The following is a 19,532-nucleotide window of genomic DNA, read 5'->3' as shown; positions in this document are numbered from 1 at the left end:
TCACTTTCCTTCTGAAGTCTAGATCTAATCTGTTCAACTCAGCCTGTATGTTTTGTTTGGTAAAACATTGCTTTGCACAGTAGTTGGTGTGAGCTCCCTGTGCTTCTGCAGAGCAGGTTCTGATCCTCAGAACATTTTTGTGAATGGGTGAAACTTCACACAAGGCATTGATCTCTTCTCTGTCATGACCAGTGACAGGACCCAAGGGAATGACCTGAAGTTGTGTCAGGGGAGGTTTAGCTTACATTAGAAAAAGGCTTTTCACCCAGAGGTGGTTGGGCACTTGAACAGGCTCCCCAGGGAAGTAGTCACAGCATCAAGCCTGACAGAGTTCAAGAGGTATTTGGAAGATACTCTTCTGGTGCATGGTGTGACTCCTGGGGATGGTCCTGTGCAGGGCTGAGGGTTGAACTTGATGATGCTTGTGGGTCCCTTCCAATTCAGCATATTCTGTGATTCTGTGAAGAATCCTGGACAATTTTAAAAGGGACGTCATCTGTTCTTAGCTGCTAAACTTGCTGCAAAATAACTTATGCAATCTTTTTACTATCACAACTTATACCCTGTACACTAGTCCATGCATTTAATTTTTGGTTTTCTTTTTTTTAAAAAAGGGCTATAAGAAAATACAAGCTGTAAGGACAGATTGAATCTCCCCATGGGAAAGGCAGCACGTCTACTTTACTATCCTCTTATCTCAAAACTGTTATATCCCACCACACCAAAGTAAATAGATCTGCTGCAGCAGTTAAAGCTTCAGGAAACCTAACTTCCCATTTGGATCACATTTCTGTATGTGAGGTTTTGCCCTTTTCTTTTTTTAAATAGCCTAGAGGAAAAAGCAACATAAGGCTCTGTTTTTCTATTCATTCTCTTAACTGTACTATCACTTCTCTGAATCATGGATACTTCCCATAATTTCATTTTTTTAGCCTTTGTAGACAATATTATATTTAGGAGAGATATGGAATGTAATAGTTCATTGTTGTTTCTACTGGGAATACTAGTTATTTTGAAATATCCCAGTTCTGCAGAAAAATGCATTCCTGAAGCTGTAATATTATTCCCCCACTCTGTTACAGTACTTGTCAACTCCAATTTCACTGTGCTAGGGCTCATACTAAGAAATGGAAGTTTTAGAATCTGAGAAAAGATCTTACAATCCAGTCACTTCTCCTCAATAAAATTACAGACCTAATTCTAAGTCCCTTTCTCATACTTACAAATCCACATTGCAAATCTGTGAATCTAAACCCAAACAATTAACTACATATTAACAACTAAGTTATCAGTCTTCTGGAGTAAATAACATTAGTAGGTCCAGTGTGACACAGAGATTTAAATCTGATTTCCAAAGTAACAAACATTCAGTATCCCTAAGCTCCTGCCATTCAGAAACTTGTCAGAGTTTATCTATATCTTTTGAATAGTCCTTCTATTAGTTCTGCGTCAATACACTGTAGTGACATTTGTGAATTACAGCAATCACTAAACTGGATATCAAGTCTCAGTACAAGCTAATCTTACAAGCCAAAATTAAAAGCTGACTTCTAGTAACTGGTTGTTACTAGAATGGTGTTCGTTGGCCCCTGTGCTGAGCCCCACGTGGTCCCAGAGTCCAAAGTAAAAGGGGAGGAAAACCTGCTGGTGAGAATGGTGATCGCAGTCTGGTCGAGAGTGGTGGTCGCAGTCCGGTCAAAAGGTTGCAGTCCAGTCGAGAGTGGTGGTCGCAGTCCAGTCGAGGTTCTGGTCCTCCTCTGGATCTGACGAGTGGGGCCCAGAAGTCCCAAGACCCCAAGTTGATTGTGTGAAAGAGAGTGAGATGACAGCAATGTATTAGATACCTGATTTCTCATTACTATGATGGCATTCATAAAATCCTAGCCCACAGTCTCATTCTACCACTATCAGGCATGGGATCAGCTTCATCATAAACTTCACCTGAAATAGAAACAAATCTACCTGACCTACTGAGACACAGAAAGATGCAGAAAACAGCCAAAAAAAGTACGCAAAAGTGACTTTTTCTACTGCCATTGAGTCTTCGGATCTGTTTAGGCCTTGCGCTATTTTGAGTATAGCTATGTATTTGAACCACACATTTAGCTTTGTGTCCTAGTTAGGACAGCTGGGGCCAGTTCATCACTGTATCGGTGTAATGCAAAACTGTGTATTCTATAGCCTTCCATGCCATTTCCCAGAAATTGTTATCAATAGACCATTTACACCATCTGCCCAGCGCACTCCTGACTCCTCAGGCTATAAACTGGGTGTTAAGAGGCCTGTGAGATAGGAGGATGTTCCTGTCCTCACACCCATTGTGAAACTCCCCGCCCTGAGAGAGGTACTGGGCATTCTTGCCTGAACCTGAGGATATATATAATCTTGAAGTCTTTGGACTTTTTTAACCACTTGTGGGATCCAGAGACTGAGACCACCACTCTCAACCAGACTGAGACCACCACTCTCGACCGGACTGCAATCACCACTTTTCAACCAGACTGCAACCACTACTCTTGACCAGACTGCAACAGCACTCTCTCACCAACAGGTTTTTTCCCTCTCCTTTCACTTTGTACTCAGGGGGCCCAAAGAACACCACTCTGTTCATGCCCCAGGGTGCTGGGTTATACATTTGGGTTTTGTGAGTTAAAGCCAATTGTTTGTCTGTATAATCGTATTTATTGTATTATTTTATTAAATTGTTATTCTGACTTATAATCTCTCTTTTGAGTTGGGTTCATTTCCCCTGCTGGTTTACCTTTAAACCAGCAGACTTTCATAAGACTTCTAAGTAAGAGGTCCAAGTAGACTGAGCCTTTTCATGGCTTGTCACCTTAACATTGACTCTTTCTTTGAGACCAGGACACAGTTCCGTGATTCTCAATTTCTGTAGCAACTTGAGGATACGATTTATCAAAAATACTCTTTGTTCCCTTCCAGAATCTATTCATATGTGGTAGCTGAAGTTCTCATATAACTGGTATCTATCTACAATGACATATAACATCAATATACCTTCTTCTCCTTATTTCTACTTTTCTTTGATGGCAGAGGAAGGAGTAGCTTTAGCACTCAGTTTAATACATAAGTAATTTGTTTCTCCCAAAACCCTGCTGAAAGAGTCATTGCACTCCACATGAGAAGGATATAAACTCATGTCTTGAAAAGCGGCAACACAATTTCACTAAATCTGTGAAATAAAGCTTCTAGTATTAGGAATGTAACAAAAATTATATATATTGATTATCAATGTGTTCTGATGATCACTTTACATGGCAGACATCATCAGTCTTTGGGGGAAAACAGGCTAAATATTTTCAAATCTAACTCTTAATAGAAGTCACTAATATAAATGAACATCATCAAAAAAAGCAGCAATTAAAACCTATTTTAATATACTAGTTAGGAATAAACCCCAAATAACCTATGCCCCAAACTCATTTAGAGTGCCAAACTCAACTATCAAAACCAAACAAAACAGAAAAAGGAAGCAAATACAGTAAAATCTACTGGGAAACAATCCATAACAAGTTTTGAATCATAATACTTACATAAGAAGACAAAATATTCATAACATTACAAGAGAACTCCCTTAGTTTTGGGTGCATCAGGTTAAACAAATATTGTTTTAGAAATTTCATACTTTCCACTAACTGTACCAGAACGTAAAACATCTATGTTCATTATGAAACATAAATAAAATCTTTATTTTCTGTAGGTAGCATTAAATTAGATTTTCAGCAATTGGAAAGGCTTCACTAAGTAATGAAGGTCTCAGAAAAACATAACATGAATTTCTGAAAAAGCTACTGTGGTGTTCTGCAATGCATGGCAATGGAATCAGTTTTTCTACATGGATTTCCAACACCTTCCTCTCAAATTCTACTTTAGAAAGAAGGATAGGAAATTACATTTTAAAGTATTTCATTCATAGTCTTGACTTGGTTCATTTTGCTTCAATTCTTACTTTGCATTGTTATATCACCAAATTCTGTCCAATATTATAAACAGCACTATGATTCAGGGTGTAAAACTAAGTAAAAAAGTAAGAAATACTTTTGAAACAAATATATTTTATGTATTTTTTATAATTTATATGTGTGATTTTATATATATAAATAAAATAAAATATAAATAAATCTCTATGGCCACCCATCAAAACCCATGTCTTTGAGAGCTCTTACTGGCAGTAATTATCTTCTTGTAAGCAACTTATCTGTATGTAAAATAAAGGACAATTTATTCAGAGGAATCGATACTCTGGCAGTTCAGAAAAACATGACAGTAATCAGCCATATATTAACAAGAAAAATAACTTTAAGCTCTGATATGTTTGGACATAATTTTTTGCCTTCACATCCTTCCCTCCCAATATGGACAAAAATCATAAATCTCTCTTTGACTAAGCCCTCTACCTATCAACAACTTACTCTGATGAACAATCTCTCCTCAGTAGCTGGAAAGAGCCCCAAAGCCAAGGAATTCACTGAAGCAGGTCAAACACTAGCTGTAAGTGGTTGCAATACCCAAAATCCAGTAATCATAGTACCTCTCACTCTGCTGTCACCTCTCCGAATTGTTCTGATAGCTCTAGATCAATCCTATTCGCCCAGTACAAGACAGTGATTTCAGCTGTGTACAACTGAGTAGAAGGGAAGCTTCACCAGACCTCACGCGGTTCTATTGCTCTCTTCCACATCTCCAAGTGAAGAAATCCTATCATGTCTTACTAAAGTACAAGCTTGACAGTTGTAACTGACTTTTTTCTTGCTTCCTTTCCCTGCACGCTCCAAAAAGAGAATGTGGTTGCTCTGGAATTGGCAGCAATTTAGCACACAGAGTAGTCAATCAAGTGCGTCAAATCTCCCCAGCCAGCTTCTGAAATCCAACATTCGTATTTTGAGCTTCACTGTAAGTTCAAGAATAAGTATATGCAGAGGTTGTTGCAGAATACTAATACTGGAGAGTCAGCATGCTCACTAAAACAGAGCCAGGCACAAAAGTAACTACATCTATTTATTGCCACTGAATCATTTCCCAGCAGTATATCTATACTAATCTGAGCGTCCTGAAGAAGTACAAAGTAGTTTGGATATCCATTTATCCAGTACCTTAGGGATATCCCATTCCCAGGGATGAGTACAAGATCAGGGTAAGAATGTAAGGATACTTTATTGTTATGCAAATGTGAAAGGTTAGCAAATGTAACACCCATCTACAAGAACAGCCAGAAGAAGGATCTGGTGAACTACATATCTGCCAGCCTGACTGGAGGTCAGAGTAGACCAATGATGATGATCAATATGGCCAATGCTGAGATATTGTTTCAGGGAGTCCTGGTATCTCCTCTTCGGGGCTCCTCTCCTGCGGCAGCCAGTGGTAAGTTCATCATAGAGCACAATCTTAGGGAGGCGGCGGTCCTTCATCCTGGAGACATGCCCTGCCCATCACAGCTGTGTTCTCAGCAACATGGTCACAATACTTGTGACTGCTGCTTGTTCTAGAACAGACACGTTAGTCACGTAATCAGTCCAGTGGATGTTTAGGATTGTACGGAGGCAGCGCTGATGGGAGTGTTTTAAGAGTTCCAAGTGGTGGCAGTAAATGACCCATGATTCAGATCCATATCAAAGAGTAGACAGTACAATGGCTCTGTAAACACTAATCTTTGTGCTTTCTTCAGGTGTTTATTACACCAAACTCTTTTATGGAGTTTTCCAAAAGCTCTATACACCTTTGCTAACCTGTTGTCAATCTTGCCATCCAAGGAGATGATGCTTCCCAGATAATTAAACTGTTGGACTGATTTGAGCTCTGATTTGCCAATGATGATGTGGGGATGATGGAAGACTTCCTGAGGTGCAGGTTGGTTATTTGAACAGTCTGATTTATCTCCTTTCTTCTTATACAAAGTGATGATGACTGCATCATGAAGATCTGATGGTAGTTCACCTAGTTCCCAACAACACACCACAAACTTGTGAAATTTAGAATGGAGTGCTTGGCCTTCATGCTTCCAGACTGCAAGTGGAATTCCATCAACCCCAGCTGCCTTGCCAGCTTTCATCTGCTGTATGTCCTTAAGAATTTCTCCCATAGTAGGGGCAATACCCAATTCATTTTTCACCGGTTGTTGTGTAATGTACTGAATTGCTGAGCCTTGAACTACATGGTTGGTACTGAAAAGAGTCTGAAAATATTCAGACCATCGATTCAGAATAGAAATTTTATCTGTGAGAAGCATTTGACCATCTGCACTGAGTAAAGGTCTTTGAACCTGGTGTGTAGGTCTGTAGACTGCTTTCAAAGCCTCATAGAATCCCCTGTAATCACCTGAATCTGCGCATAATTGAATCTTTTCTGCTAGATTGATCCACCACTTGTTCTGGATGTCTCGAAGTTTCTGTTGGAGCTTACTGCATGCAAGACAAAAGGCTGCTTTTCTTACATAACAGGATGGCTGAGCAAGGTGCACTTGGTAGGCAGTTCTCTTCTTTACCAACAATTCCTGGATCTCTTCATTGTTTTCATCAAATCAGTCCTTGTTTTCCTTGAAAGAGAACCCTACGGATTCTTCAGAGGACTGCAGGATGCTACTTTTAATATGTTGCCAAAGCGCTTCGGGAGAGGGATCTATGGAATGATCTTCGAGTCCAGTTTGAAGATTTACCTGGAAGCTGTCTCTCACTGTAGCTGTTTGAAGATTGTTAACTTGGAGTCTCCTCCTTGGAATACTGCCCCTTTTATAGGTTTGAACTTAAGGTGGAAGTTAAGTTTACGTCGCACAAGGCGATGATCTGTTTGACATTCTGCATCACTTGGGTATGACGAACATCGCGAACATCTCTGTGTTGCACCTCACATCCTCAAAATACCTCCAAGGATGGTGATTCAGCCACTTCCCTGGGCAGACTGTTCCAATACTTGACAATCCTTTGAAGCAATTTTTCCTAATATCTAATCTAAACCTCCCCTGGTGTGACTTGAGGCCTTGTCCTATTGCTTGTTACCTGGGAGAACAGACCAACCTTCACTTGGCTACAGCTTCCTTTCTGGGAGCTGTAGAGGTTTCCCTCTGAGCCTCCTTTTCTCCAGGCTAAACAACCCCAGTTCCGTCAGATGCTCCTCACAGGATTTGTTCTCTGTATCAATATTGTGTTAAACAATACAGAATGTCTTTTTCATCTTCCTTACTTGTAAAAACCTCAAGAATGCATATCTAAGTCGAAGTGTGCTACAAAAAACCTTATACTTTACCATGTGTATGTTTATGCATAGCAGTACACTTAAACAATTATATACTTACACTTAAAAAAACAACTGATTTTTTAAAACCATATGAGTCATGTTTTGGTACAATCAATATTCACAGCAATTTCAGGGAAAATGAAAGTTCAGTGGACATTGGTGAGATACTGAGGGTATAACATGATTTTAAAGTCTCAGTGGACTTTCATCAAATGTGAAAGACAGCTTAAGCCCAAATGTCATACAATTTCAAAAGGGTTGCAGAGTTTCATAAGGAATTGCTTCAGCTCCTGATTAGATTTACAAAACACAATACTTGGCATTATGATGTGTATGAAATGAGCCCCTTGATATAATCTTCAGTCACAGACCTCAACTGCATTACTCTTTTAAATTTACAAACACATGTGATTTTATAGTTACAGTTCTCAGCATTTTAAAGTCAAGAAGATCCTTTCCACTATGATGTTATCTGTCAGTAATCTATTTCAGCCACCTGCTTCACTTAGGAAGATACCAGTATGTGAATGGCCCTCCTATACATCTTATTTTACACATAAAGAGTGATAACTGAAATCAGAATGTAGCCCCATAACATTCTTTTTCATCTTTGCACATATATTTCCTTTGAAGCAGTTAACAGTGTAATTGTTTCTTCTATTTGGAATGTTTCACTCTAGCTAAAACCTTCATTAACAATTCTGATGGCAGTCCTAGGAGGTGGGTTTTTTAAAAGAAACTATACCAACAGTTAGCTTCATTCTTTTAATATCTAAATAAATCAACCAAACTCTGAAAAAGGTTCTCTTGAACACAGATTAAGATGGAAGTTTCTGTTCTGCAAAAACCTGCATTATAAGTAGTGTACGCTTTAAATAATCTGCTGTAAATAGATTTTTTTTCCCAGAATCCTGACTTAGGAGCACGACATTTTGTAAATTTTTAAGAAAAGGCTGAATAAACAAATACTGAACTCTAAAGGGAACAAATCAAAGAGCTATATGCAACAATTCAGTGATGGCAAAACACCACTATTTGAAATTAGTTATACTGCGTATAAAAAGTATAAAAAGCATCAAGCAGTTAATAGATTAATGTGGTACATTATAAAAAAAATTCAATTTCAGTATTAAACAGTTACTGACCTGGAAAATAAGGCAATGAAAAATACCTGTTTGCTAATAGAAACTGAAGTTCTTTATGTTACCTTCAAAAGAAAATAAAATACCTTTCCCATGTAACACTGTCATATCCTCAAATTTTGAGCAGTTCTGCAGGATGTAGCCTACCCATTATATCAAACCTAACACATATAGTGTCAACAAATTGCGAAATGAGAATTATAATACAAGCCAGTTTTTCAGAGGCACAGCATTTTCAACACCAAGATGTGTATATTGAACTTTCTATCAATGTTATTTACGATAATACAGTCATACTATAATCACTATAAGCACACCTACTCCTCATATTCCTTTATACTGCGTTTTTGGTTCCAGATACCTTCAGGGATTCAAGTGTCTGGAAAGAAAGACCTATACCTATAAAATGTTATCTATTGGATACATTTTTCTCAGTATCTCCACAAAAGTTAACAAAAGATTCTATCCTGTACGTGGCAAATAATGACGCAAATAACAGAACACACACACATTCAGCTATTGTACCTTCCAGATGCCACAGAATCCTAGAGGAGCCCTGTGGTTTTCACCACCACAAGACACCCTTTCACCTTTCTTTTTATGTTACATTGATAAAGTCAGAAAGATTTGTAAATTGAAGAAGAAAATAAGGAGGTAACACAGCTAGAGACTAATTATGGCCTCCACCGAAATCCATGGATTAATTCTGGAAATAACAACAGATTCTATGAAGACTGCAAGCCCACAGTCACAAACACTGTGACTTTTCAAACACAAAGAACTAATTGACCCACTGTGACACCTGAGTGATCCAGCCCATTATTTCTTCTTTCTTGTAAAACAAATGCACATATCAAACTTAAAACTACTAAAAAAGAAAAGGTATTAATTTATGTAATTTATGTATTAATTCACAATTAATTAAGTAGAATAAAAACTTTTTTACGATGAGCACAGTCAAGCACTGGAACAGGAAGAGATGTAGAATCTCCACCTCTAAATATGGTCAAAATCCATTCACAACCACCTGCTATAGTTGATTTTTTTGAGCAACGGGTTGAGCTAGGTATTTCCAGCACTCCTCTCCAATCTCAGCTATTCTGTGGTTCTATGAAAACTATAGTAAGGAAGCAACAGAAATATATACAGAAAAAAAGAGTACCATGTGTTTTCTTGATTTTTAGATTAAAGTCCAACCTGAAAAAAAATATTTTTTCCAGAATTTGTAAACATAAGAATGCTGCCCTATTCAGAAGTTACAGATTTCCCATGCTGTGATCCCACATAGAGTTCCATACAGCAAAAGTTGGGAAAAAAAATACTTAAATTCATGACTACTTTTTAAGCATCTTACACTGAAAGATTGAAAAATGGTAGAAAAGAGACTATTAATTCATTTTCTTCAACAATGTCCCTCCTTTCAGACTAGTGTTTCCAGGAAAGGGACGAAGCAGTGAGCATCAAGCCTTCTACAGTACAATTTAAGATACAATACAGTCTAGTGGAAATTTACAATCAGATCCTCTGAAGAGGTTACAAATTCACATTGCATAAGCTATTTGTAGCTCTTTAGTCTCAAATAAAATCCACTGAGGTTAAAACTCCGATAGCTAAGAAAAAGAAGACCCAGATGAAAGACAGTGAAGCCGATTCTTTTCTTTCTACATAAATACATGCAGAACCTGCAATTGTAGGAAACCAAATTAATTACTTTAAGCACCTAAAGCTTTTGACATTTCATGGGATTTTGATGCAGTTGGCAGTTTATTCACATATATTTATTGTCTTCATTACATTTCTTCTGAAAGTTTTAAGCTAAAACTTATGAACCTTCACACAGCTGCTAGATACTTCAGCTTCAAATATAGAGAGCAGTTTCAATAGAAAGACTACAGAGAGATTATAGAGAGACTAATCTATGTTTGATTGTGTATTACACTTATAATAAAAAATCAGAAAATACACATAATTTTTTGCAGTTACCCAGTAGTTCCATTGCATCATCTTCATTGTCAATATCTTCTTCGGTTACAGATGGAGCTGTGCTTTGAGCAGAATCAAAGGAGTCCTGAGAAAGCATGGCAGCCAGCAGTTTCTTATGTTGCTGCTGTTGATGTTTCAGTCCTTTGGTCTTTGGCTCCATTTTTAAGCTGTGAGAGAGGAAAGCACAACTTTCTCTTACTAATGCTCTCTTCAAAATTTGTCACAATTTTGTCAAATTACTTTAGTCCATGATGTCTTCCAGATCTGAAGGTTAACAGATAAGGATAAACCAACTGGTTATCACTCATTCCCCAGTCATTGGATGTTCTAAGTCAGTTTGTGTTTGCAGTTCCTTTTTAAAGTCTTGATTGAATTTGGTAGATTTCCCATTGACTTTATGGGCGTTAATCAGGTCTAAATAAGCTACATATATAGAGCAACATGACATCAATTACTAATCAGTATTGCTAAGGCACAGATCGCATAGCAACAAAGTTGACAACAAAGAACTTCTCCCTTGAGTGGTTATGTTACCATAACCCCACAGAATTAACAGTTCTCATAATTTGCTGAGTTGTATCCCTAACCTAAATAACAGAGAACTGGAAACACACAGAAGTTAGCAGAACAGTCTAAGGCAGGACTTGCTACCATTTGCCATTTCTGATTTCTTACAATATAAAAACAACAAACAGAAATTTGGTGCTCCACATGAGAGTATCAACACCACCTCAGATTGTTCTCATAGTCTGTTGCAGGAAGGCCCATTTGTAGCCAACATATGAAATTTAGTATAATCAACAATAGTTCATTTCCCCAGCAAAGATAAACACTAATAAGACAAAGTGGACCTTGGAGATGAAGAATGGCCTTTGAGTTTAGGACATCAGGTTATGAATGGGGCCTCTGCAAGCTCTAGTTCATTTCAGGCTCTAAGAGAAAAGAGTATCATATTAAAAACCACTCAAATTCCCCACTGTGTGCATACATTATCCCTTGAGGAAGATTCCCAAGAGCCTTGTGTCTTCTCAGAATTCCTCCAAAAAATTTTTCATGTAGAAAACTACCAACTGTGACTTGAAAATTAGTTTAATCCTATTTTCACGGTGTTCGAATTTCTGAAACATGAGCTCAGTACCAGCAGGATTGCCATCAGCGCTTTTCCATGGTCTCTTATCACTTACTAATACCTTGCCTTGCTTCCTTACAGGAGCAACAGAGAGCAGTACAAAACCAGGTACAAGCACACTCTTTCCTCTGTAGCAATCCTAATATGGCAACTCAGACTGGTCACACTGTCTTTTCCAGGCAAAACATTAGTGACATCTGTCCTTCCAGTTGCTCCTTTTTTTTATTTCTTTTCTTGAGTAACTGAACCTGGCTTTCAAATAAACAACATGTCTGCTTCTGTTGTTCATCATCACAGGAATGTATATTTTTACAGAGGAAATAGTGGTTCTTTCCTACTGTGCAAAAAACGAGGATCATGGTTGCAAAGACAGAAAATCAGACAACTTACAGATTCCCAAATATTACATACTATGTATATTCGCTATGATCCGCTTTATGCTGAAAAGACGAATACTGTAAATGAGCATGTTATCAACATGTTATCAACAGATCCATAGGAATATGCTGCTTCCTGCAGTCCATTCCATCCTTTACAGAATGTAACGAATGTGTAAAGACCCAGGGTTTCCCCAAAAAGCTTGTACTCTATGGTCTGTGAAAACAACATGTGAGTCACATGACACTGATGGCAGTTACTTGACCAGTGATCTGCCAATGCCTAATCCTCTGGATATTTACATAATGTTTTATTTTTGTAGTATTTCCTTACGTTTAGTGAAAGGTAAGAGAAAACACTATCTGGAAATAATGGGACAATTTCAGTTTTCACTGTCTTGTTCTTATATTTTAACTGATTATTAGGATTAGTTTAAAGAATTTGCTGGCATATCACATAAATCTTGATAAATAGTGATCCTTAAACTATCACTTTTTATTTAAAGTGTTGCTACATAAAATTTAACAAGACATAATTGGAAACATTTAATGTGAATTTCCAATTGCTCCTCCTTTCATTTGCCAGGTAAAAGTATAAATGAGTTATTTTAGGCTACATTAACTGTTAAGTGGTGAATGAAATACAGACGAGGTAGCCAAAAATTCTTTACAACTGACAACTTCACTCATTTGAGAGTTTCACTTAATCTTGTAAAATTTATACTCTTCCCACTATTTTTGAATGTTACATTAAAATGAAGTTATTGTTATCTAATACTTGTCTCACACATTTGGTATACGCTCAATTCTGAATTCTGCTAACAGCACTTTAATTCACAGGAATACTGCATCAGACCTTGAAGCAACTGCCAGTTATTAGTGAACTATTGTTAAATATTCAGATTAACCTTGATCAAGACAGGTCTTTTAAACTTCCATATATAGTTGCCATCAATCTTAGCAGCACCATTACCTTGAAGTTCTGCAACTTTATTTATTCTTTTGCAAGACTGCAAACATGTTTTTTATAAATGCCTTACAAAAGCTGATGAAATGCTAACGAACCAAGAATTATCCCAGACATAAAATCAGTCATCCAAATGTAAATCCATATGCTGTATGTAATCTAGTAGTTATTCATTTCCACTGAAAATCAGTACTCCCACGATACATATTTTTCAATAGGTCTTTAGCATTTACTGCACCTAAAAAACAGAGATATCAGTACCCCATGAGTTTTTCCTGGCATCAAGTACCCCATATTCTCCTTGTTCATATGCCAGGCAATGTGATTTTGCCATGATACTCAACAAGACTTCTCAAATGCTATTCTCAAAGCCATTAATCATATTTTTTAATTATAGCATTAGCTGTGAGGTTTCTCACATCTTGTACCATCCTCTACAAAGAGAAAAATGCGTTGCTTTGAATCATCTTTGTTACTCAGAACTAACCTCTTTGCTCCCTTCTGGAGATTAGAGAGAGATGCTTATTTCTGCTCCTTCCTATTGACAGAAAGGACACAATATTCTCAATTCTCTCTGCAATGTGGAACAGATTCGGTGTCTTTATTGGCTGCTGAATAAGGAAAAAGAAACACAGGCCTGCACAATCAAGCTGCAGCGCCCATTGCTGACTCCATTACTTTCCCAGGAATCGCACTGGAGAAACCCAGTGTCTGAGTTGTGCTGGTTCCCATCCAACATCTGGCTGAGGGATCATTACTACATGCTGCTACTTTGAAATAGTAGTACTTGCAGCTTTCCCCACAATAGTCTAATCAAAAGAAGCACTCATGGATAACAAACATTACAAACGTGAGGAAAGTTAATGAATGCAGCCTTTAAGAGTAAACCTAGTGACAGACTAGTCTCCTTCTGACAGGGAGGTAAATTCCAATGGAGAAGGCACATGGAGGACACAGTGAAGGAATACCTTAGATATTTCAAAATGAAAGCAGACAGTTTCTGCCTTCTTAAAAGAGGAAGAAAAAGGTGTCTGCTGCAGTCAGCATACTAGTTATAACCAAGGAGAAATGCTACAGGGCTGAGGGAGAAAAGTAGGTGTTTAAGCCAATTAACAGAGGCAGTGCACAAGATTTACACTTAAAAAGATAGGCATTAATTCCTTTTAAAGGAAAGCTGTGAGTATTTAACTTCTGTGATAAACCGGTATCTTTAAATTATGGAAAATGGTAATCTCTTTCATGTAGCTGAAGCACATTAACAAACAAACATACTCCTTCATTCTCAGACAAGAACAATAAATCTTTAGAAGTTATTTACTGCAGAGAACACAATTTTCTCTTTGAGAAAGACCTGTTATCCAAAATGCTAGGTATATGAAAAGAAGATAAATTCAGGAAGTCCTGATAAAAATAACATAGATACTGTTTCCCTTGTCCATCTTTTCTTTAAATGAGAAAATCAGGTTTGTCACTAAAGTGTCAAGAAGCGTAACAAATAACAACTACCAATTGTGGAAAGATGGAAGGGTTTGAAGTATCTGAACAAAGCTATACCTTGCAAAATTATTACACGCTGGACCCCAGTCATGTCAATATAACCTTAGCTTTATACATGGGAATTAATTAATGTGATTGCAAATGAGTATGAATTTAATCATATATAAAAGCATGAGAAGAAATCAGTCACATATTAATGACTTCCATTCATTCTGCATTCTGCCACACTATGACACGGGAATTGAAAAGCCCTGCACTCTGCTCCCAGAAATGGAGTTTTTGTTAAAAAGACAGCTCTGTTTCACAAAATATAATTTTTCTAGGTTGAACCAAAATCCCACCTTCCTCCAGGACTGCTGCTATCCTCACTGTCCCACTGCTCATTTTTATTTCTTGGTATTGGTGGCTGTAGCATCTCAGCAGCCAGAGGGTCTGCATCATTCTCTTCACGGCCAACCCATTCTCCAATCACACGAGGTCTGAGAAGGGGGGTGTTAAAACCTGTTGTGTCCTAAAGAGAAAAAAATAAAAATAAAAAAGCAACAACAATGCACTGTTTGTTCTTAACCATAGGTGTATATAGAGAAAGAAAAGACGAAAAAAAAATTCACTAAAAAAGTACAAGAATAGTACAGTACATTATCACTTCAGAGGGCTACAAAATATCCAGAAACAATGACAGACTAAAAGAAAGTTTCCCATTAACAAAATTCCAGGAGATATTTGTGTATCCTGATGCCTCAAATCTCTTGCATTTCTTTCTCTTCAATTGTAACTGCAGAAAAATCACTAATTTTTTTAAATAAATGCACAACTCTTTAAACATGCACTGTATCAGTTCTGCTAAGCAACACGAGGTCACTTGTATAAACAACACCCCAAACAAAAGATGTTTGTAGATTAATAACATCACTCTTATTTGCATTGTGAATTAATGCAAAACTAAAAAATACATCTGCATTTTGCATTTTAAAAATAACCCTTCTGGGCCTTACATAGTGTATCTTTCAGTTCTGAAAATGGCATTTAATAAAATGCATTTATGAAACTAGTAATCATATTTTTAACCACTTACTGGAAGACAATAAGTTGGAGAGGATTACAAGAAGCAAGAAAATGCAACTGATAGATTCAAAACAATAGGAATAATTTGCATCATTAGGAATTTAGATTACAGAAACAAATCATCCTTAAAAATTGTACCAAAAAGCATTCTAAAGAGGTAAGTATGTCTGTTCTCAATTTTACTAGAAACACTGTAGATAAAGGGTCATGTACAAAAGCACAGTCAAACTAAAAAACAGACCTGTATACCAAAAAAAAGACATGAAATTATGGGATAGGAATATTTATTTTACTTTATTCTTTTCTAGGTTAGCAAAGACATTTCAAACAAACTGTTCCTAATTAGAAGAGACATATTCTATTCCTATCATTTAACGAGAGAATATTTTAGGAAAAAAATCCGTGGCTGTTATCGACCTCAGTGCCTCAGTAAGTATTTCTGCCTTGAAACAATGCTTTCCAAACAAAAAACATCTGGAAAATGTACAGCACAGCAATTATTTAGCATAGAAACCATATTTTCTCTCCTTCCTAAAAAAGAATCACCTTTGAAGCCTCTTCCTAATTGAAACAGATACGGTAAAAGCACAGTTTGAAGTAGAGGTCTCTACTGAAATGAAAGAAACAAAAATCCAAAAAAGGCTGCAAACTACTTTTAATATGAATATATTTACCTAGCTCTGGCTAGATGCTGCAATTTTTCTGAGCAGAACTCCCAGAGCTTCTATTTTGACAGAACCAAATGCGACCCAGGCCCTGGATCCAATTCACTCAACCTTGTTGTTTTGTTCTGCTTTCTGCAATGTGCCTGTGAGTGCATTACCACATTCCTCTCTACAGAGTTGTCCATCATTTGACTAATTCACTTTTACATGATGTCTGTTTTCTGCAAGGACCACTGAAAATTGAATACAGACCATACAGTAGAGAGAAACCTGAGGAAAACACCATGGCTTTGGAGATATCAGGATATCTAGCCAGTGCTGTTCTGTTCTTATGTACTTATAAATATACACTTTGTGCATTTATTTGGAGCTGTGTCATAGTCAGGTCAGGTAGACTACATTACAGTCACCTTTGGGCTCTTGAGAAGCATAAACTGTCACTGGTGTGACTACCATCATATGCTTATGAGCTTAGAAAAAGGATTGCCACAATGCCTTCATTAAGACTGCCCACAACCTTTCTGAGGTTTATTCCTTCCATTCTAGCTATTTGCTCCCTTCTCTTTCTCCCTAAGATAATTTCTAATAATGAATAAAAAATGGTTCCTGAAAGTCAGAATATCTCAGTGTCCATCTTGCTAAAAGCTTTCAGCATCTTAAGTGAAAATGAAAAGCACCTAAAAATGTATCCTTTTGTCAGCACCTTAAGTTTTTTCTGACACTGTACACTGCACCATCAAAATATGAATAAGTAAACCATGAATGCTGCGACTGTCCTTGTTATGCTAATTTCTTTCCTAGGCATTTTAGGGATTAAAGTAGCAGTTTCATACTTTACTTAATAGAAATGTAATTTACATTACATAGTCATGCTTTGCCTCACTTTATCACCTTGCTTTACTTTTTGCATCATGCTAGATTAGCATGCCACAGTTTCAGTGACCTAATTTATTGTCCTCCTTTCAACTATATAAGCAGCCACAGTGAAAACAGTAAATGGAGAATCAGACAGCTCTATTCAGAACATGAGGATGTTTATTTGACACTATTTCAAAGGCTGCAATAAATTCAGATGAAGTATTCTGTTCTCTAACAAGTTTTTATAGTTTTGGGTTGGGGTTTTTTTGGCTGGTTTCTTTTTTTTCATATAAATCTTACAATCTTAATTGATTTCCAATTATATTCCCCCATAAAAAACAAGAGATTGACAGTGACATTAGTAAGCACAGAAATATTTTCAGGACAGGTAGGTATTTAAATCTGCAATAAATGAACCGAGAGCACTATTTCATGGAGCAGCCCATGTGTTATCCTCTTATCCACATCACTGGTTACCAGTTTGACACACTCAAACTTCCTTTATGTGGAGACTAGGAAAAGAAGGGAAAGATTGCAAGACAGCTGAATCTCATCTTCACATTGGGCTGAGCTGTGGTTGCTGAATGCAACCTCTACAAGAGAGAGAAACATTTGTATATCCATTTATTTATGCATCACTTAAAAAGCTTGGTATTCCTATTTTCTGATATGGATTTTAAGGGAATTTCCATCATTAGAAATACTTTTAGGTGAGAAGAAATTTTTTTGGTTTTATGACATAAGAACAGTTGTTTCATCTATTCTATTAATCTGTGTTCACTGAAGAAATATTACATATGAGAAGAAAGTATATGCTAGACAGCACAGAATATTTTTTTAATATTAACATTGAGGGTCAAAATCTGCTATAAATTTTTTGATCTTCCCTTGAGTTTGCCTGTGGATCTCTAACACTTAGATGTCTCCCATTATTAATGTTTAAAGTGATTTAAAGACATCATTGGGTATTTGGGATAAATTTCACAATGTTATGGCAGGTCTCTCGCATCACTGTTTTTTGTGAGAATTTTTTTTCACCCTAGAATTCTGTAAATTTCAAAGAAAGGCTAACTTCCTAGCTCTACTTTTTTTACATTAAAATCTTCACATTATGCATGAAAGTGTGTAGTTTCCTAAAGTGCTTCAACAGTTTCTGTTCAGTGGTACAGAGGGCGAGTCAATTCAGAAATTTGTATTATATTAACACTGCACTTTAGTTTTAAAATATGTGAGTCACAAAGCATCCTTTCTTGTTTCCTTTCCTTACACAGCATACTTGAGTGCCAGTCTCTGATTTTACATAGCTTCTATGGCCTAAAGATGCAGGCTGAGTCAAGAGAGAGAGAACAAACACTGCAAGTCTGAAGTAACTGAGATGAAAAAGAAGGGAATATATACAATAAATCTGTTTTAAATGCAGTCATTATAGGATTTTTTTTTTCAAGATTACTAGTGGACTCATGAGTTTTATGAGACTAAGTCAAACTGAAAGATTCCATTTTGAGTGAAAGACTGACCTTGTCGCAAACTGGTTTTCCAAATCCAAATGCTCAATTAACTAAGCAACTAACTAACTAATTGGATTACTTGGAGGAGGACTTATATCAACCAACAATACTGATTAAGTATTCCTCTGATGAAGGCAGCTGCGTTACTAAAGCCACAAAGAAGTAATTTAAAAAAATACACAGTGAGGAAAAAAAATAGAGGAATATACAAATATATTCTCTGTTTTTTCCAGGTTCATAATTTAAACCACAGATAAAGCATCAGGATTATGGGCTCTGTCCTAGTCCCTAGATATTCCAGATCGTCAGGAAAATAAAGCGAGGAAGAGCGTATAGAAGTTTATTGCTGCGTTTAGTTTTTTGTCTCTCATAACACCTATGCAATGTCAATGTTTTAACAGAATCCAATGCCAAGTTTGGCCATGCTACTCTAGACCCATGACATGCACCTGAGGGGTTAAATGGTTAATCCAAACCACAGATGAATGTGGTTTCAAAAAATTATTCAATGCTGCCACAGCCTAGACAAAAAGTTCTAGTATCAGCATTTATTTCTGGGATAGGAATTACAACTTGGCTACATTTATATCTGAAAAATAAACATCACCTGTGAACACATTCAGAAGAAATAAAACCACATTCTCTTTAACTTTAAAACAACCATTATCAGGTAGTCTTTGGCTGCTTTTGGTTCACGCCAAGTAATACATGCAGAAACAAGTCACAGGAACATTTCAGGAATTAGCTTCCTAGGAATCATTCCTAGGAGGCAGGACTCCACAAAATGGTCCTAGCTATGATTATATTCTTAAAACAGAACTAGATTTTATGTTCATTAAAAATCCCTAAGGGTCCAAACAAGAAATAAAAATGAAGATCACTAAAGCCTGTGGAGACGAAAAATCACTCTTCTTCTCTAAGTCTGTGCTGAAAGCCTGTTGAGCAAAGCTGCACAAATGACACATGTCAAGAGCTTAATTGTTTGGGGGTTCATTTATTTTACAAATAGCTTCTGACTTCAAAAACATTCTATTTACCTGTCCTCATCAGAAACATACATTAAAGCAGATGCAGTATTCCAAAGGTGTCA

The 19,532-nt window shown here is 36.8% G+C and overlaps 1 protein-coding gene across 7 annotated transcripts in view; it reads right to left on the bottom strand.

The window, feature by feature from the left end:
• Positions 1-19,532, bottom strand: part of CUNH8orf34 (chromosome unknown C8orf34 homolog) — a 147,918-nt gene that overhangs the window by 79,934 nt on the left and 48,452 nt on the right. For all 7 annotated transcript variants that reach the window (XR_003526887.1, XR_003526888.1, XR_003526890.1 and 4 more), the window contains 2 exons: positions 14,688-14,857; positions 10,377-10,543 (listed from right to left, as the gene is read on the bottom strand). Coding sequence is in view for 3 of the 7 variants with exons in the window: in XM_027638605.1 (XP_027494406.1) it covers positions 10,377-10,543; positions 14,688-14,857 (337 nt within the window). In the remaining 4 variants the exon portion in view is untranslated. The remainder of the gene's footprint in view (positions 1-10,376; positions 10,544-14,687; positions 14,858-19,532) is intronic.

Source organism: Corapipo altera, unplaced genomic scaffold (genome assembly GCF_003945725.1).
Source record: "Corapipo altera isolate COAL_440 unplaced genomic scaffold, ASM394572v1 49, whole genome shotgun sequence".
In the NCBI taxonomy this organism is placed as follows: Eukaryota; Metazoa; Chordata; class Aves; order Passeriformes; family Pipridae; genus Corapipo; species Corapipo altera.
This window is presented reverse-complemented; position numbering and strand designations above follow the sequence as displayed.